Genomic DNA, 18,838 nt, shown 5'->3' on the forward strand with positions numbered 1-18,838 from the left:
CCACTGCTGTGCCTGTGTCCTCTTACCCCTCCCCCCAGCCCCGGCCCGTGCCAGGCAAGTGAAGGTCCAGTGAGCATGCAGCCCAGAATTTAGCAACTCAGAGTGGCAGAAGTTTCAGCTTTGTTTTTTTTTTTTTTTTAATAATTTAAGACTGAGACACGGCCATCTCCCAGAGTCCCAACCCTTAGGGCAGTGAAGTGCCCAGGCAGGACAGCCCATCCCCCTGCTCATGTCCTGCCATCCGCCCACCCACAGCTGCCGTCAGGGAGTTGGGGCGGAGAGCCTGTGGCTGGGGACAGCCTGGCACCAGCTGCAGCCCATGTCCGAGGTCACGGGAGAAGAAAGACAGAGGTCCTCACGGCCAGGCTGCGGCAGCTCCAGCCTTGCTCTGGGCAGAGGCGGGGCTGGGGCGGGGCTGGTCTGGCCAGACCCACTGGTCACAGCTGCACTTCCCTGAAATTGGTCTCGGTTTCATTTTTTTTCCTTCAAACTTGTATATATCACAAAGATTTCCTACCAGATTAACATCTCCCAGATGTTTTCAACACCAGACCACATATGCCAATTTTTGGTTAGGAATATATATGGTCAATGGCTGTCAGGCTGTTACCCCAGGACACTTTGCCTATTTCTGGAAAAATAGCAAAGGTGCCAAATGGGAGCTGGGAGAAGTGAGACTGAGGCCAATATGGCCAAGCACTTTCTTTGGTTCTGGAGTTGGGGAGGGGGTGGCTGAAGGAGCCCCTGACAGAGTGGATGGGACCTGGAGGTGAGGCGATGCTCAGGGACTAACCGAAGGACCCACTGGATCTCTCTCCTCCGCTGCCAACAAAGGTGTAGGAAGAGGTTGACAACACCTCAGGCGTGGTCAGGGTGGATTTTTTACCCAGTTCGGCATAAATTAACACCCTTCAACAAAATACACACACAGGCTCCTCCCCTCTTGCTAGGGTGGTCAGTCACAGCCCAGGGGTCACACGCCACCGTATTCATTTTCAGTAGACAAAGCAGCTTTGTGTAGTGCATTCCCAGCCCCCCTCCCCAGGGTGGTCTCCAAGGTCTCCAAGGGGGTGATAGCGAAGGCAAAGGTACCTTCGGGTCACCTCGGGACCGGCCTCTGCCTCAGCACACGGATTGACAAACTCTCCGCGTGGGCCAGGAGCTCCTGAATGTGAGCCAAGCCCAGCCCTGCAACCTTGGCCCCGTTCACCTCGAGGATCTCGTCCCCCACCCCCAGCAGCCCCGAGTACAGCTTGGCGGTGCTCTCGTCAGCCATCTCCTGCACGTAGAACCCTGCAAAGGAAAACAGGAGCACGTGACACGTGGAATCCGAATCAAAGACCCGCAGCTCTGTGGAATGCTGACCAGGTGGGTACTTTTGGGGGCGGGGGAGGCAGGTGCTCATGCAGGGTGGGTCTACACACAAACACACACACACACACACACCCCTCCTCGTTATTCCACATCACAACCACGGCTGGCTGCATATACATAGTGCGCCCGCCTCCATGGTACCACTTCATTTCTCCGTCCCCTCTTTTAAAATGCCCCTAGTACAAATAACACTTTAAGCTGCTGTGATTCACGGACACCCCAGTGTGAATGAGCTAACCTTACCTTTTTCTGAGATGAGCTTTGATTGTAAAATAGGAAGGAAAATAATGCTGCAAAATTAAGACCAAGACCTACTGTGTGCCTCGCACTGTGAGAGGCGGGACTCACAAATAAGACCCAGCTGCTGCTCCCAAGTGGCCGGGTGGTGGAGGGTATCGCTGCAGCAGCGAACGTGGCTGAGGTCAAGTCCAAACCTGCTTTGCCCTGCAGGGCTGTCCAGGACTAGCCCTGGCCTTAGCTTTCCTTGGATATGGTTCCTCACTTAGGATTAGGAAGCATCCGGGCAAAAATCCAGGAAATGTAAAATTCCTAGTCCCATGTTTAAAGTGGTGGCCCACTTTCCCTCCTTCACACACACGCTCTCCCCACGCACTGCCCCCAAGAAGCCCCCCGCCTGGCTGAGGTCATTCCCTGGGTCGCTAAGGGAGACTGAGCCTGGGAGGAAGTGGCTTCTCCCTTTTATCCAGGTGCAATTCGAGGAACTCACGTCTAGGGGCCTTGGGCCAGCTAGGCTGGGTTCCCTGCCTCCCTGATCACACAGTGCAGGATGGTCCAGCTAAGGGAGCCCCTTTTGCCTCAACTTCTGCTAAAACCTTTCAAACTCCACTCCCCTTCAGCTGCTTCCACCTGAGAGAGTAAGGGAGGCATGGGCTCCTCCAGGGAAAGCTGGGCGCCCCGACCCGGATGCGCTGAGTGAGCACAGGTGTGCAGAGCACAGGCCCGGGCCGCTGGAGGACGCAGGGTGGGGACTCTGCACCCATAGGAGTCACTCTGCAGCTTAGCACCACCTAAAACACCCTCGCTACTCCCCAGCTCGGGCTTGGCTGGCTGATTAGAAACATTAAGCAGCTGCCCGCACATTACTCTCTACTTCCTCTTCCTAAAATCAGCTTCCTTAGAAGGGACCAGAAAGGACATCCCATCTGGTTCCCCAGCTTCTGGCTTGAAGCCTTTTAAGATGTCTTGGACTAGTGGGAAGTCATGTCTATTGTCCACCCAGCCTTGAAGGAACTTCTGGCCCCAGCAGAAGTCAAGCTTTTCAGAGTCCAACCTCTGAAATTCAGGTTTGAAAGTGCATTGAAATTTCCTCCATGGCACTTGCGGGTCTGCAGTTCTAAGTACAGCAGATGCAATCTGCAAGCTCATTCCTCCTCCCAGGCCTGAGCTGCGGAACTCCTCGGTGCTTCTTGACAGAGCTGAGTCTTTCCTGCAAGGCCGGCTCCCTCCGCACAAGGTCTGCTGCAATCTTGGTTGCACAAGGCTCTTATCTCAGCCCTTGTCCTAACATTTCCCTCTTCTTTCTGGGTGTTTTAGCAGCTTGCCTGCCCCGCCTGCATGTCGGTGGGCCGCAGGCAGGTTAAGGAGGGGAGGGGGGAAACCCGCAGATAGAGCTCCCATACAGCAGGACACCCCTGTGGGGAGCGACTAGAAAGCCCAAAAGAATGCAGCTGGAGGACCAGACACCACTGTCATACCACCATTTTGGGGAGACTCTGAGGTAAGTTCCACAGTTGAAAGTCACGACACAGATATGACAGAGAGACCGCTACTGCAGGCTCTTACTGTCTGCTGGAAACGGCCTTTGTTAAGGATGTATGATCTCTGTGTTGTATTCAATTAGAAGCAGAAGGCGAAGCCTGCTGTTCTCACATCCTTGTATGGAACCTGATATGACAGCCAGCAAATTAACACCAGCATCTTTCAGTGAGGAATGCAAACCAGCCCCGGCTGACTGCCCCTCGGAGGCCCAGGAGGAGGGACCCTTGGCTGCTGGAGGCTGGCCCCTGACAAGGAGGCACCAGCACCAGCCACGTTCCATGTGCGTGGGAATCTCTGCGTGACATCCAACAGCTGCAGCAGCAGGAGCAGGGCACCACTTGGGCAGGACAGGGGAGAGCTCGCACCAACCCAGGTGAGGGGTGCTCCAGGGAGCAGGCCAGGGCAGAGCCCAAGAAGCTCTTTCTTGGTCATTAGAGAGCCCTGCCCATCAGCACTCCATGAAAGGTGATGGGGGAAGCGTCTGTCTCTGCCTGTAAAGGGGCCTAAAGGGACTTTGGGGAAGGATGGGGGGATAGAGTTCAATGCCAGGGTGGGTATGATCTCACAATGACAGGTGATACACATCATGTCTATCCCCATCTGGGGTTCTGCTCACCAAATACACATTCTTTTTCTAAAGAGGAAAGGGAAAAAAGTGCCAGGCACTTTCCTATGTATGTCACTGAATGTCCCTTATAACTCTTCCAGGCAGGGTATCATTAGCTTCATTTTACAGATTAGAGAACTGAGGCTCAGAATGGGTAAGTAACCTGCTCAGGGTCACACAGCCAACAGAGGCACTGGAGTGCAAACCATGCTCTGCGGTCTAACTCTATCTGCACACTGCCTCTCCCGGAGGGCCCGCGTCCCTCACCTAAGGAGAGAGGAGGCTGAAGGAAGGGCAGAGTGGCTAACAGCTGCGTGACAGTCAGCATATGTTCACAAGTGCCATCTCCCTGCAAGGACAGACAGGTCCTGAGGGCCAGAGTGGGGAGACACCTGTCCTCCCTTCCTCTCACACTCGTATAAAGTCCATCAGCAAACAGTGAAAACTGACTTCAAGTCAACCAGAATCCGGGCACTTCTCACCATCCCCACGGCCACCCCAGTCTAAGCTGCCACCACCATGTCTTTCCTGGACCACTGAAACAGCCTTCAAACCGGTCTCCCTGGTTCTGCCTTCATCCCACTAGGGTCTACTCTCAACAGCACAGCCAGGGACCCTGTTAAAGGCGTTAAATCAGAGCAGGTCAGCCTCCGCTCCAAAGCTCCTGGGGCTCCCGTCTCACTGGCAAGAAAGCCAAAGCACTCTGCTCAGTCTCTCCCCCATTCCGGCCTTTCTGACCTCAGCTCCGTCTCTCCCCCTCGCCCCTCTCTGTCCAGCTTGACCTCCATGCAGGTCCTCCCCCGGGCCGAGCTCACTCCCCGCCTCAGGGCCCCTGCACTGGCCGTTCCCTGTGCCTGGACCGTGCTTTGCCCACCGGTGCTCCCATACGCGCTGCCCTTGGGCCTCAGCCTGCTTTGTTTGCTTGTTTGTCAGTGCATTTCACTACCTGAGAAAACCCAAAAGAACGCAGTGGGGAATGCATAATTTATATATTACGTGTTATATAACATGTAACATATAAGTATATTTATAACACAAAATATATAAATATATATACATAACATGTAATACATGTGTTTATATACATACATATATATATATATATATATTTGTAGATAGAGTCCAGCTCCCTCACTCCTGAGAAGGTGGATTTTGTCTATTCCAGGTACTGCTCTATCCCCAGTATCTACAGCACCTAGTAGGTCATCAATGTATATTGTTGAAAAATGAATGACGGAACATGCAAGAACCCCCTGTGGTCTGCAACTCTGGCAGCAGGCAGAGTTTTGCCAGCTAAACAATTCTGACCCCCGAGAGCAAAGCAAAGACTAAATAAACCCTCCGCATAGAGCCCAGGGAGGGTAGCTGCTGAGCCTGCCTTCCTGTATGTCTCTCCCTTTCTCTCTTCCTCCTCTCTCTCCCTTCCTTCCCACCCCTACTCATCTTATCTGAGAAGTATGTTTCAGGGTCCCTCGCCCTGCAATGGCTTCTGGCCCACAGACCTTGGGTAAAGGCCTGGGGAGGTCATTTTGCCCTGAAAGATTCATGGGGCAGGGCTGAGAACTGGCCAGAGAACTGGCAGAAGGATGTCCAGAGCCCCTCCCTGATCCTGCCACTGCTGAATCAAGACCCAACGGGCTGCCCAGCCAAGCACGGGGAGCCAGGATCCATGTGATCTGTGTGAACATCACTGGCAGGAGCCAGCCCTGGGGGAGGGGCCTGGATGCATAGACCGGCAGGATGGTCCACGAGCCCGGACTTCCCTCAGCTAGAGGAAGGGAACCAGATAAACACAATCTCTCTCGATCTGCAATGAAAAGGTGGCGTCGAGATTCTGATTTCAAGATGTCAGCAGGCAGCAGAGGGACAGTGGGGCAAGCCTGCCATCTCTACCTACTCCAGGGGAGAATTCCAGTCCTTTCACCGAGGCTCCCTGAGTTCCGAGCCCTGTTGCTCAGCCAAAGACAGGAAACGACCACAGCCAGAAGGCACTGCTGTGGTTTGCTAAGGCCCCAGGGCTGTGGAGCCAGAAAGGGCAGGGGGCCTACCTGAGTCCCGGCGCCCATTCCCAGAGGCCACACAGAAGCCGAAAGTGCCCTCCGGGGAGCGCTGAAGCTGCAGCTGGCTCGTGCCATCCGGGAACACCTCCAGCACGCGGCCCACAGTGCGAGCCAGGCCCGGGGCACTCACGTCCTCCACGCTGAGGGCACGCCGGGGCGGCGCCTTGGCTGGCCTGCGAGGGGCCAGAGAGTGAGGGCAGGGCGGCCGGCGCGGGGCCCAGCCCCTCCCTGGCTGAAAGACGACTGAGGCCACTAGCTGGGGCTGAGCCTGGGGGTCCCACCGCTGCCTGCTGCTCTGCAGAGCCTGCTGCAGACCCAGGAGCTCCCACCCCTCAGAGCAGTGGTTTTTAATCTCTTTAGGTGCAGAGATCTCTCTGAGACTCTGCAGAAAGCTATGATTTTATCTAGAATTTCCAGGAGTTAATGGACACTCTGAAGCCCCTCCATGGAGCCCCAGGTAAGAGCAGCTAGCCTAGACGGTCTCCTCAGACGGGGTGGATTTCTCTAGGCAGGGTCACAGGTCAAGGGCCTCTTTGGGGATCCTGCCTACGGATCTGTAGTCAGATCTTTAGCTGGGCTAGGGAAGCTCTCTGAAACATTCTGATTGCAAGATGTCATCAGAGGGACGCAAGAGTCAAACCTTCCAACTCTACCCCTTTCAGAAACCCCACCCGGTTTCAGAGCTCCACTGCACGGGGCAAGGGCACTAAGGTTCGGGCTCTAAGAGGCAACCTAAGGTACAGGGAGCCTCACTTTCTCTTTAAAGGGACCCCACTCGGGGCCGTGCTGCTAAGGCAGGGAGTCCAGCTTACAGCGCCATCGTCCGTGCTCTGGGTTTACCCCCCAAACCACTTGCCTGCTCTTACCTGCCGGCTGCTCTGTGGTCCCCTGGCTCCCCCACCAGGTAGAGGTTGGACCGGTCCACTTTGCCGCTCAGCAGAGACTGGAGGCTCTGAAAGGAGGCAGCTTTCCGATGTTGGCGAGAGGGTGACACCTGGTGGGAAAGGCCCAATATTGCAGGTGAGAGAAGCCACCCAGCAACGGGCTGACAGAGACCAGACGGCAACCGTGAACCTGAGAGCCGGCTAAGAAGGGCACAGCGTAAGCTTTTGCCATTACTTCAAAATTCTTACCAGGAATAACCATAACTTACATAAGGAAATGGGCCTACGCAGGCATTCTGAAACTTCAAATGAAAAAAAATTTTTTTGGCTGAAATAACAGTTGAATACAATAACACTAATTATTTCTTTGATTAATAAAATCTATCTCACTGTTAAGAAAAAAGGTAAAATCAAATTAATTACAGAATAATAAACACAATTTTAGAGTTAAAATCTTAAATATTTTGATTCTTTAGTATCCCTTTTATGATTGCCAAGGTTAAACATTTTTTATCTAAGTATGTTCCTTAAAAGATTGTGCATAAAAAGATGGACAAGACGAAAGTCCTTCAAGGTGTTCGTGCAGTGATGGGGTGGGGTGAGCACGGGTAGGTCCAAAGCCCTGAATGCATGTTGTAAGCATTAGGCTAGAAGCACGGCCGCTGGCGTGCAGAAAGCAGAGACAGAGACCCAGGTCAGGAGGCGCTGGGACACTGAAGGAGCTGCCACCTTGGCACAGCCTAGAGCATGAGCCCTTCAAGTGAAGACGGAGGTGGGTACTCCAGGCAGAAGAAACAGTATATGCACAGACAGGGAGAGCCAAGAGAAAGCATCGGACCTTCTGCAACATACTCATGGTCTGGGTGGCTGGGCTGCAGAGGTGATGGGAGACAGGATGGAGCCAAGGGCCAGACTTTTTGTGACCTGCTGGGGAGCCACTGAGTGATATCAGTCAGACAAGTTATAAGGTCAGATCTGTGTCCTAGAAACTGACCCAGTGAGGCGGCCGTTCTGAGGGTGGGGATGGGGTGGGGGTGGTGGAGGCGGAGGCAGGGAGAGGTGGACTTTTAAACAAAGACCACACACGTTTATCATGTGGGGAGTCCGTGCTCTCAGAAGACAGATTATCAGGAAACGTCAGAGGGTGCCCTGACCTTGCGTCAGAGTTCAGGAGGGCATCCTGGGAGAAGTCACGTTTAACTCAGACCAGAAAGACAAGCTGGGGGTCACTAGGGAAAGGGGGGAGGGGAGAAGGGAGGCACCTTCCAGATGCAGGCGCAAAAGTCAAAGAGCCACAGCCAGCATGGTGGGCGCGAGACTGGGGTCGCTGCCCACCCAGGAGGGCAAAGGAAAACCAAGCCGGTGAGGCGCCCCTCCACCCTCTCACGCACACACTCGGCAGCACAACAGTCTAACAGGAAGTGGGTCACCCTGAGACACGTCGTGAATATTTCTGGGCAAGACGGATGCTTCTTTTAGGTTCTGTTCTCAGTTCCTGAACTAGTCTTTCTGCTGCTCAGTCCTCCCTGCGCGCTCCCCCCCCCCCCCCCGTCTCGGCCAGCTCACTTCCTCCCGCTGCCCACTCAGCTCACGCGGCCGAGGACCCCTCTGCCACACTAATGGGCTGTCACCCCCCTTGGGTTTACAGAGATTGAAGCTCCGATGGCCATACATCCGGGCCCCCGCTCAGACACTCCGGGGACAAGTCTAGCTTCATGAGAAGAGAGAATTCCTGGAGCACAATGTCACTAGTTTTTTGTCCCCAGCTTGATACCGCTCTGCTTTTGTTTTTTGTCCTGCATTCATTTATCCAGCAAATATTTATACTGGACGTGGTGCAAGACAACCAAGGGCATTTTCATTCAGCTTGCGTCCTCTTCCCCACTTCAGCCTGAAAAAAGGCTCCACTGCCCCAAACCACAGATCATCCGCTGTGTTCTGCCCAGCGGGAGGGGGCGGGGAAGGTTAGAACAAACACAACACCTGGGAACACCTGGCCCAGAGCTGCCCTTTCAGAGACCTAGCTGAGAGGCAGGCGCTGCCGCTGGTTTGCCGCTGGTTTGCCGCTGGTCGGCACGCGGGAGGGGGAGCTTGAGCAGGCTGCCCTGTGTACACTCACTCACTCACTCTCTCCTTCATTCACTGTGTTTCTGTCTACTATACTAATCATCGTACTGCACTCTGGGAGTGTAAAGATGTTCCCTCAAAGAACAGACATTTCACTGAGGGGAGACAGACAGAAATCAAATAAAAGACCACGTGACACGTTCCAGGAAGGAGGGGAGCATAGGCTGAGAAGGGAACACAGAGCAGAAGCCCCCAGCTCAGCCCAGGGAAGGGTGGGAAGCGGCTTCCTGGAGGAGGCGATGCCTTAAGTGTGATGGATGAGCAGACAGGAGCAGGCGGGGAAGGTGGGAAGAACAGTTCAGGGGAAGGTTCAAAGTCAGGCTGTGTGGCCTGATTCCAGAGCTGGAAGGTTGAGGACAACTGGGACCCTGTGTCAGGAGAATGATGAGCAGTCAGATCACGGAAACCCTCTGGCAATGTCAAGTGGCCCGAACTTCATCTTGAGGGCGATGAGGGGCAAGGGCAGATGTTTAACAAGGGGGTGGCAAGGCCAGATTTGCACATCAGAAGGACCGCCCTGGAAGCCACACGGAGAAAGACAGGGCAGGGATGCCAGTCAGCAGGCCGCTGAGGTGATCCAGGAGTGAAGTGATTTGTGCTAGACTAACAGTTGCTGTGGCCACGGAGAAGGTTCCAGAATGATCAGGCAGTGGACGCCAGGACTTGGCAGAGGTGGCAGAGCAAGGGGAAGGTGGCGGGGGCGCTGTCTAGGTGAGCCCAGGCTGGGACAGCAGGGTGGAGGAACAAAAGTGTGGGCGCTGCCCACCCCCCCTGTCCAGGGAGTCCACATCTCAGCATCGGCCGAGAGGACGCCAGCTCCTCTTTCTCCGACTTGGCTCCTTTCACCTCTCGTTCCGACGATGGCCACACCCCCACTGGCCTCACATGCCCCTGGCTGGGGCCTTGGGACTCACCAGATGCAGGGACTGTAACGACGGGGCTCTCTTCACTCCAGGGGCGCTGCTGTGTGAAGCCGGGCCAGGCGCAGGGGGCTGCAGCTGCTCCACGCTGTAGCTGCGGGACTTGCCCATCTTGGGCCGAGGGCCCTGACTCAGGGCCAAGAAGAACTTCTTCAGCCCCAGGGCGGGGGTGGTGCTGACACTGCTTTTCTTGTTCCTGTCCGAAGGGGCAGCTGAGGGCGGGCCGGGCCCCGCACCGGCCCCCGGCAGTGTTCTGAAATGCAAAGGTGGACATGAGGTGGTCGGGAGGCAGCTGGGGGAGGCCAGGGCGAAGGGCACCTTAGGGTCCTGTGGGCCCCAGACGGACCAGCACCAATGCCTCGTGGTGGAAGTGACAGCCAGGCTGCAAAAAGGCTGAGCGGACTCCTGCAGGGTGCCCTGTCTGGCAGCTTTCAGGGAGAAGCTCAGATAACACCTTCGGTGTCACCCAATCATCCACTCACCCAGTGTCTCTTCAGAGCCAGCTCTAGGCCTCCTGCGGGCTCAGGGCAGGTGCAAGCAGCTGGGGTACGTGGTAAACACAACAGACAAGGTCCTTCCTTACTCTCAGGAGCTTATAAACAACAGACCAGTAAACAGAGGAGAAAACCCACCAGCGACTGCTGAGCGGGTGAAGCAGAGAGTGACAGGGTGGGAAGAAGACATTTAAACCAAGAGCTCAATGGCAGGAAGGAGCCAGTCCTGCCACGCCCGGAGGTGAGAGTTCCAGGGAGAGCGAACGGCGGAAACCACAGCTCTGGGCAGGAAGAGGCTCGGTGTGTGGTGGGTTCAAGGACGTAATGGGCCAGGCCCTTTGGACTTGGACAAAATGAGCAAGCGGGAAGGAGGGCCCAGATGGGGTCGCACAGGTGGGCCGAGGCCAGATTACACTGAGCTCTGTAAGCCAAGGTAGTAAGCAGTTTGAATCCTATTCAAAGTGAGGGGGGAAACCATTGGGGGGTTTCAGCAGGAGAAATGACATTATTGAATTAAGGTTTCAAAAGATACCTTGGACTGTCACATGGAGAAGGAACTGTAGGAGCAGGAGGGAAGGCAGACAGGCGGTAGGGGCTCTTAGATTTGCACAGGAAGAAGGAACTCACAGACCAGGAGAAATGACATCAGGGTGGCTGCAGGAGACTCATCTTGCCAGTGGATGAGGGTAGGAGAGAAGGGGAGGAAACAGCCAAGATGATGCCCAGACTAAGGTGTGAGCACTGTGTGGATAGTGGGGTGCAGTATGTTTGCAGGGGGTTGGGGAGGCGGGGGGACCCAGGAAAGCAGCTTTTGTTGGGAATGATCCAGTTCCATTAGGCCTCAGGCAGCCTAGTGGAGATGTCGGGGGAACTGGATGCACAAATCTGGAGTTCTTGGGGAGCACACCTGGCCTGGGATGGAGATCTGGCTTCAGTGGCATATGAAGCGTGGGGCCACACGTCACCAGGAATGGCACATTGTAGAGAAGAGCAGACCTGGCCAGAGCATCAGCTCACCAAGGCTCTGAGGCTGCAGAGCAAGGACACAGACCCTCAGGACTGAAGGAGAGCCTGGAAACGCAAATGCTGGGCTGTTTCCCAGCCCAGAGTCAGGAGCAAGTCCCCCCAGACAGAGCGCCCATCCTGGGAGCACCCTGAGGGCGGGGACTGTCTGCACAGCTGTGCCCAGCACAGCGCCCGGAGCTCCAGGCCGTTCAGTGAATGCTGGGTGAGAGAATAACCATGCGCACTAGACTGAAGAGGGCTGGGGAAGGCGTGTTAGGGTGTCACGCTTGCACATGGTCTAGGAGCCCTCTGAGAACCTGGGAGCAGTGAGGTTATCATGCTACCACTCCAGGGGGTCTCCTTCCCCACCCAGCACCCTGGTCCCCCACCTCCTGCGGTCAGGGCTCTTGCTCCCATCACTCACCGGGATGACACCTGTCCTGCAGAACTCGACTCTGTCCTCTGCAGGCCGCCCTCTGGTTCCTGGCTGGACCCCGGCTCCTCTGAGCCCAGGGAGAAGCTGATGCCCACGGAGCTGATGGTGCCAACAGCTGCTGAGTGGAGACAGCCCTGGGGTCCTCCTGCAACAACCACAGCATCCCTCGCATGTCACCGACCCATCCCCACAGGTCACGGTGCGGGCAGACCTTCCCAGCGACAGAGGCAAGAGGGCCAGAGGGAGATGGAGAGAGGCGGGGGCCCCAGGAGAGCAGTGGGGACAGTGCAGAGACACACATGAAGCAGGGGTGGGGTCCTGTTTAGTGCTGCAAGCCGGTCACCCCCAGCACAGCGCCTGGTACACAGCAGATGAGTAATACCTATCTGGGAAGTGAGGGGGTGCCTGTGGTAAGTCATGGCCCCCCTATTCCAAGAGATACTTGGGGCGGGGGAATTGTGTCCCTGGAACAAGAACCAGAATCTTGTCAACTGTGATGTCTAACAGCTCACACTGTTTTTTGAGCATCTATGACATTCCAGGCAATGAGCTAAACCCTCTACAGAGATTTCAGGGGTTCCTAGGAGATGGGTTCTATTATTACTCTCAGGTTACAGCGGAGGAGACTGGCACACAGAGGGGTTACCTGAGGGGCCCAGGACTTCCTGGCTAATGAGAGGAGGAGCTTCACCTGGCCCTCTGCTCCAGGCCTCGAGGAGGTGACGGCCAGGCTGCCCAGAAAGGTCGGCAGCTCTCAGAACAGAAGCCCCACAGGAAGCAGGTAGGGAAGCCAGCAGCCAGCCTGGAGCCCACCCGAGGGAAGGAAACCACACCTTGGCACAGGCAGGCAGGAGCTCAGGGTGGGGCCTGCTCCCCGAGGTTCGATCGTGTGAGCAGGGGAGGGAGAGAGAAAGTGTCTGTCTCTGTGTGCACTGGAGGGGGTGGCCGGCACGCCTGGAGGCGGGGTGGGCGCTTGGCGCCCGCATCCTCAGTAAGGTCACTGTGGCCTGTCATCTCTCTGCCCTTGCCTTCTCCACTGTTTCCAAGCCCTGGATCCCTCCCAAGCCATCCCAGCCCCAGGGCCGCCAGAGCCGTGGGCACGTAAAGGCAAGGCTGTGTGTGTGTGCAGTGGGCCTAAGAGTGAGTGGTTGAGTTGCTCACCTCAGAGCACCACACGGGGATCAGAGCCTAAGGCTGCTGACGCCCAGGATCTGCCCATGATATGAGGACCCCTTCCAAGGGCAGAGGTGATACCCTCCTTCCTTCAGCAGCCTGCCCAGCAGGGTCGGGGGTCTGGGAGGGCGGAGATGCCAGAGAACCACCCCAGCACTCCTGTAGGAGCTCCGCCCACTGGTCACTGTGCCCTCTGGAGAGCACGTCTACCTGGCCACAGAAGGTCTCAAGGGCAGGATTCCCGCTGAATTAATTCACTTCTGCGTCCCCCACAGGGCCTGGGATGGTGCCTGGCATGCGAGGGGTGCTCAGTCAATACTGCATGAATGAATGGACGAGTGAATGAATGAAATGAAGATGCTGAAGGAGGAGGACCTCAGCCATGGGATCATTTGGCATTTGCTGCTCTAAGCAAACAGCACATCCTGGAGCTGCTGCCTCTTCCCGCTCTGTCAGGAGTAACAGCAGCCACAGAACACCTCAGGGTTCCCAGCAGTCAGAGGGCATCACCACTGCCTCCCCAACTGCTCTGCCTCCACTGGAGGGGAAGTTGGCTAATCCACCTCCAGGCTGGTGTTGAATCCTGTACCAGCCCACAGACCCCCAGCCCCCAGTTTCCTCAACACCTGCTGCTGCTCTCAGGGCTGTGAGGAGCGGTGTGTGGCTATGTCGTCTATCAAGATGAACGGTAAGTGAAGACAGAGTGCCCAGCGGACCACAGACCCAGCCTGGGGCTCTGTTCTAGGACCGCCCGAGCCCTGGGGTAATCCCTTACCATCTCTGCAGTCCTCCAGGGGTGCTGCGGGCTCCTGGCTGCAGGCGCCCTTCCCCTCCGCAGGGCTGGCTCCTCCCCAGGGCTCTGGCAGCCCCTGGGGTGCACTGTTATTGCAGTTGTTGGTGGACAGGGCCCGCAGTGGGTGCCTGATGTGGGGGCTGCGGGGCTGGGGCTGTGGGGTGGTGACCTCACAGGTCCTGGGAGCTACACTTCTTGAAGGAGGCAGAGGGATGTCCATAGGCTCTCCCTGGTCACCCGGCCTGCGGAGTCCAGCCAAGGCTGCCTTCCTGTGAGACACAGGTGAGGTGGTTTTCTCTGAGGCGGGAGGGGTTGGCACCCAGCCTTCAGGGGAGAGGGACGCAGCTGGCTGCTGGGCCTGGTGGGAGGCAGAGGGCTCTTCGTGGCTCTGTTGTGGGGAGACAGTTCCCAGAGACTCCTGAATTTCTGTAGCCGAAGTGTGTCTGCCGGACCCCGAGGACCCCAGTTTCCTCGCAGAGGCGATGGCACGGGCTCTCCTGTGCAGAGCGAGGGAATCCAGGGGGTGAGCCCAGTGATCCTCCAGCCCTGGCCCAGGCTGCCCCTGGGGCCCCGGGGAAGCCCTCTTGGAGTCCTGGACAGAAGGCTTTGAGAACTCATCTTCCCTGGGGAGCACAGTCCCCTCAAGCGTGTGTCCCGTGCCTCCTGCCACCTCATCTGACACCTCCACGGGCTCCAGACCAGGCAGGTAGTGTGGGGCCTGAGGGCTCCGGGGCGGCTCCGTGTCAGCCTTGTGGAACAACCTGTGGCCTCCTCGGGGCCTGCAGCCCCGCGGACGCGGGCTGTTGCCGCGGGCCCTGCTGGGCTGGGCGCTCCCGGCCTCCTCACTGTCCGTCCTGCAGCTGTCCGAGGTGTCCGTGCTGTCCAGGGCGGAGTCCACCTCCTCGGGGCGCTCCTGCTCGCCGATGTGTGTCTCCCGGATCGACTCGGTGCGGAGCCGGGGTTCGCCGAGGAGGAGCCGGATCGGGGCGCTCAGGCCCCGAGAGCTGCGGGGCTGCGCCAACGCCCCCTCCGTGCTGCAGGCAGCTTCGCACTCCCGGCGGACTCGCGGGTCGGGGGTGATGCGGTGGCCGCAGGCGCGGCACCTCCTCTCGCTGACCCGAGCGGGCGGCGGCGCGGGGAGGCCCCCGGGCTCCAGTCCGCCCAGCGGCGGGTGGAGAGTCCCCGCGCCCGCACCCCGGTGCCGGCAGCCCCCGTGGATGTAGTCGGCGAGGTCGGGCTTGGAGCGCAGCGGGCCCTGGTCCGCCGGCTGCAGCGCGGAGCTCAGCACCTGGCGCTGGCGCTGCTGCAGCCGCTCCAGGTAGCGGGACTCGGCGTCGCGCGCGGACTCATCCTCAAAGCGGACGTGGGATGGGGACGCGCCCCGCTTCGGCCACTGCCCGCTGCTGGACTCCCCGCTGGAAGAGTCACTCGTGTTCCCGTTCTGGAGGTTGTCTTTGCAGGCCAAGGTCATCCTCGGGTCCAGAGCTGTGCTTTTCCGCCCATCTCTGATGGGGAGGCAGGAGGAGAATGGTCACGGGCAGCAGGAGAGGAGGAAGGGACAGACTCCTCCCGGGCACGTACCAGCCCTACCCCTCCACCCTGGGGTGCTGTTTCCCACGGTGCTCTGTGGAACTACAACCCAAAGGTGCCCCAAATCAGGTTCCTCGGGAGTCAGGCAGCAAAGCAGAGTCGCTTACAAGCCTGTGCTGATCCTGAACACAGTGCCAAACAAGATGAATACGACCTTCTTTACTTTTAGCTTTCCCTCTGTTCACCCTGAGTTTGGATGAAACATCATTAAACTTGGGATTACACAGAGGATGATACCAAAGTCCTTGTCTGTGTGTGTGTGTGTTTAGGAGAAGTGAGCCTGGCCATCATGGGCATCTGCTGAATTGTGATCAATTGTGCAAAACTGTATTTGTTATAAAGGTTTAACGGGAAGAGCGTGTTTTAAGTCTCTATGGAGATTGTGGGGGACCTGCAGTCAGGGTTTCTAGGCATTCCTGCTCTCTTCTTGCTTGGACAAAATTTAGACAGAGTGACACGGGGGTTTCTCCTTGGACTCTCCGTCTTGTCTGTTCCAACACCCGTTCCTGTACCTGCCTGCTCCCCCCCGCCCCAGCCCCTCACACACGCTGTGGTCCTGAAAACTGTGACAATTACTGTGCCAGGAAGAGTCTTCACGTCATCATCAGCCTCTGCTCTGGGAGACACTGTGGCTGGTGGTCAAGTCCTGCTCGGCTCAAGAAAACACCTGCATAAATCTCACACCGGGGCCCCTGGAGCAAGGTAGCCCAAACCACTACGCAAATCGACCCAGGCACACAGGCCGTTTCCTATCCAAGGCCACCTAAGTAAGGACCATATTCCTCCCTTCCTTTCCCTGCAGTGCTACCCCACCAATCTACAGCTAAGTGGCTGGGATTCACGTCATTTCTCTCAGTTATCACTTCTTTATCACTCACACTGCTCCCCTGCGGTGGCCTCTTATCAATTGGTCCTCCTGGAGGATAGTGTCATCACACCATCCCTCAAGGGGGCACAGCATGAAGTTCACAGTCTTTGCGGTAAAAATACAGGCCTTCCACATTCCTCTCTGCATTCTTCTCCAGCTCTGCCTCCCACTATCCACTTGTAAGACTTCCAGGCTTCCCACCCCATCCACCTCATGTGGCCCTCCTGCCTTCATTTCCAGAATCTTTCTTCTTAACATGCCTGCCTTTGAATCCTAGTCATTAGCCCTTACCTGTGTATCGATAGCATGTGTGATGGTTAATTTTATGTACCAACTTGGCTGAGCCATGGCGCCCAGGTACTAGATCAAACATTATTCTTGATGTTTTTGTGATGATTTTTTTGGGATAAGACTAACATTTAAATCAGTGGGCTTCATATAAAGCTGATCGCCCTCCATGGTGTGGTGGGCCGCATCCAATCAGTTGTAGGTCTTAATAGAAAAAAGACTGATCTCCCCTGAGCAAGAAGGAACTCTGCCAGCTGACTGCCTTTGGATTTGAGCTGCAACTCTTCCCTGGGTCTCAAGCCTGCCAGGCTACCCTGCAGACTTTGGACTTAACAAGCCTCCATGATACTGTGAGCCAATTCCTTAAAATAAATTTTTCTCTCTCTATATGAACACATATCATGTTGGCTCTTTCTCTGGAGAACCCTGACTAATACATCATGATGATGTCTCCCCCTCTGAACACCCGTGCCACTCATTTGTCATCAGACACAGAAGATGTCAAGGCTGGAAGGGACTGCCATGATCATGTTTCTAACAAAGGAGAGGCCATGCAAGACCAGTTCCTGGGTTGACTGGCCCCTGAATGGCTGGGAAAGGCAAGTTGCAGGAATTTTTTCTCTCTCAGAATGAGTTATGAAAATAGAACTAGATACGGGCCACGCCAATGGTCAAGTCCTGTCTGGAGACAGGCCTGGATTTTAGAGACCTGCTACTTCTTTCCAATTACCAAGACAGTCCCCACGTAGACAGTTATCTATGTCGGCACACTTCATGTTTTATGCTACTGTTTTTAGTCCTCAAAGCGCCTACAAAGGCGTCCCTGACTATACTCTGTTCCAAGCACAATTTGCTCAAGCTTGTCTTGACACTCCAACAATTTATTATAATGAAATGCATGTGAGTGACTGGTTGATTTACTAATCTTTCCTCTAATTGGATGCTTCAATGATTCTGGAAGAAGGATGCCAATGCTTTCAAAAAGGCTGCCTTAACATGATTTTCTTCTTCACCAAATTTATAGCTACCCAACAGAAGGACAGATATGGTATGCAATTAAAAGAAAAGGAGTTCAGATAACAGCAGGAAGAAACCATCACTGCTTAACAATTATTGTTGGGAAGGGATAAATTTGGGAGTTTGAGATTTACAAATGTTAGCCACTATATATAAAAATAGATTTAAAAAGTTTCTTTTGTATAGCACAGGGAACTATGTTCAATATCTTTAATGGAAAAAAGTAATGGAAAAAAGTATACATATAAGTATGTATATGCATGACTGGGACATTGTGCTGCACACCAGAAATTGACACATTGTAACTGACTGTACTTCAATTAAAAAAAAACTTAAAACAATTATTGTTAAAACATGCCATGATATCACTCATATGTGGAATCTAAAAAAAAAGGGACATTATGAACTCATCTACAAAACAGAAATAGACTTGCAGACATAGTAAACAATCTTATGGTTACCAGGGAAAGGAGGTGGGAAAGGATAAATTTGGGAGTTTGAGATTTACAAATGTTAGCCACTATATATATAAGTAGATTTTTAAAAAGTTTCTTCTGAATAGCATAGGGAACTATGTTCAATATCTTGTAATAAACTTTAATGAAAAAAATACGAAAACGAGTATGTGTATGTATATGAATGACTGGGACATTGTGCTGTACACCAGAAATTGACACATTGTAACTGATGGTACTTCAATTAAAAAAATTTAAAAACAATAAAACATGCCAACCAGTGGGGAGAGTGGCCACTGAACTGGTTGATTTCTATAACTATACATGGCATTGACAGGACCTCACAGTGTGTCCTTCCAGGCTGTCTTTCTGTATGGATATATGGCCTTTGTCTGACTCAGGTGGACATGTGTACACCTGTGCCCTGAGGGTGTCATCCTCTGCCTGGCTGCCTGGACGACAAAGCCACTGACTAGTCTCATCGCCCTGATGGGTTGGAGTGGTCTGGATCCCGGATGATGTGGAGTATGACGTCTAGAGGCTGCCCTCTAGGGTCACGGGGTGGGCTGAGAGGTCAGAGTTAAACTGTCCAAGACTGATTCCCTGCAAAGCTCCCTGGGAACCAGCTATGGCTGAGAGCTTAGGGCACTCGCTCACCTGTGCCATGTCTCATCACTACAACCTCAGATCTTGGATCCCTGGTCTCTGGTCACACCAGGAGAGGGGCTGGTGTTCACCCAACCGTGACTGCTGAGCTGGCAGAATAAAGCTAGAGCCACGGTCCTGCTGGGTCATACTGCATCATACCCTAGTCCTCGATCCACACCAAGGAGAGGGGTGAGTGCTCCCTAAGTCAGGCAGCTTAAAAGTGCCACAGTGCAAGCTCTGGGGGCCTCCCTGGGGCCTGACACTGGGCCTTTACACTGCCCTGGGATGCGGTGGGGGGGCCTGCACACCTGCCACCACTC

At 55.1% G+C, this 18,838-nt stretch overlaps 1 protein-coding gene across 3 annotated transcripts in view; it reads right to left on the bottom strand.

Annotated features, from left to right (window-relative positions):
• Positions 1 to 112: 112 nt before the first annotated feature.
• KIAA1614 (KIAA1614 ortholog) overlaps positions 113 to 18,838 on the bottom strand; it is a 35,729-nt gene continuing 17,003 nt past the window's right edge. For all 3 annotated transcript variants that reach the window (XM_072946003.1, XM_072946004.1, XM_072946005.1), the window contains 6 exons: positions 13,635 to 15,157; positions 11,675 to 11,831; positions 9,746 to 10,004; positions 6,687 to 6,814; positions 5,809 to 5,993; positions 113 to 1,293 (listed from right to left, as the gene is read on the bottom strand). In XM_072946003.1, coding sequence (XP_072802104.1) covers positions 1,100 to 1,293; positions 5,809 to 5,993; positions 6,687 to 6,814; positions 9,746 to 10,004; positions 11,675 to 11,831; positions 13,635 to 15,157 — 2,446 coding nt within the window. In that variant the 3' untranslated portion in view covers positions 113 to 1,099. The remainder of the gene's footprint in view (positions 1,294 to 5,808; positions 5,994 to 6,686; positions 6,815 to 9,745; positions 10,005 to 11,674; positions 11,832 to 13,634; positions 15,158 to 18,838) is intronic.

Source organism: Vicugna pacos, chromosome 21 (assembly GCF_048564905.1).
Source record: "Vicugna pacos chromosome 21, VicPac4, whole genome shotgun sequence".
NCBI lineage: Eukaryota > Metazoa > Chordata > Mammalia > Artiodactyla > Camelidae > Vicugna > Vicugna pacos.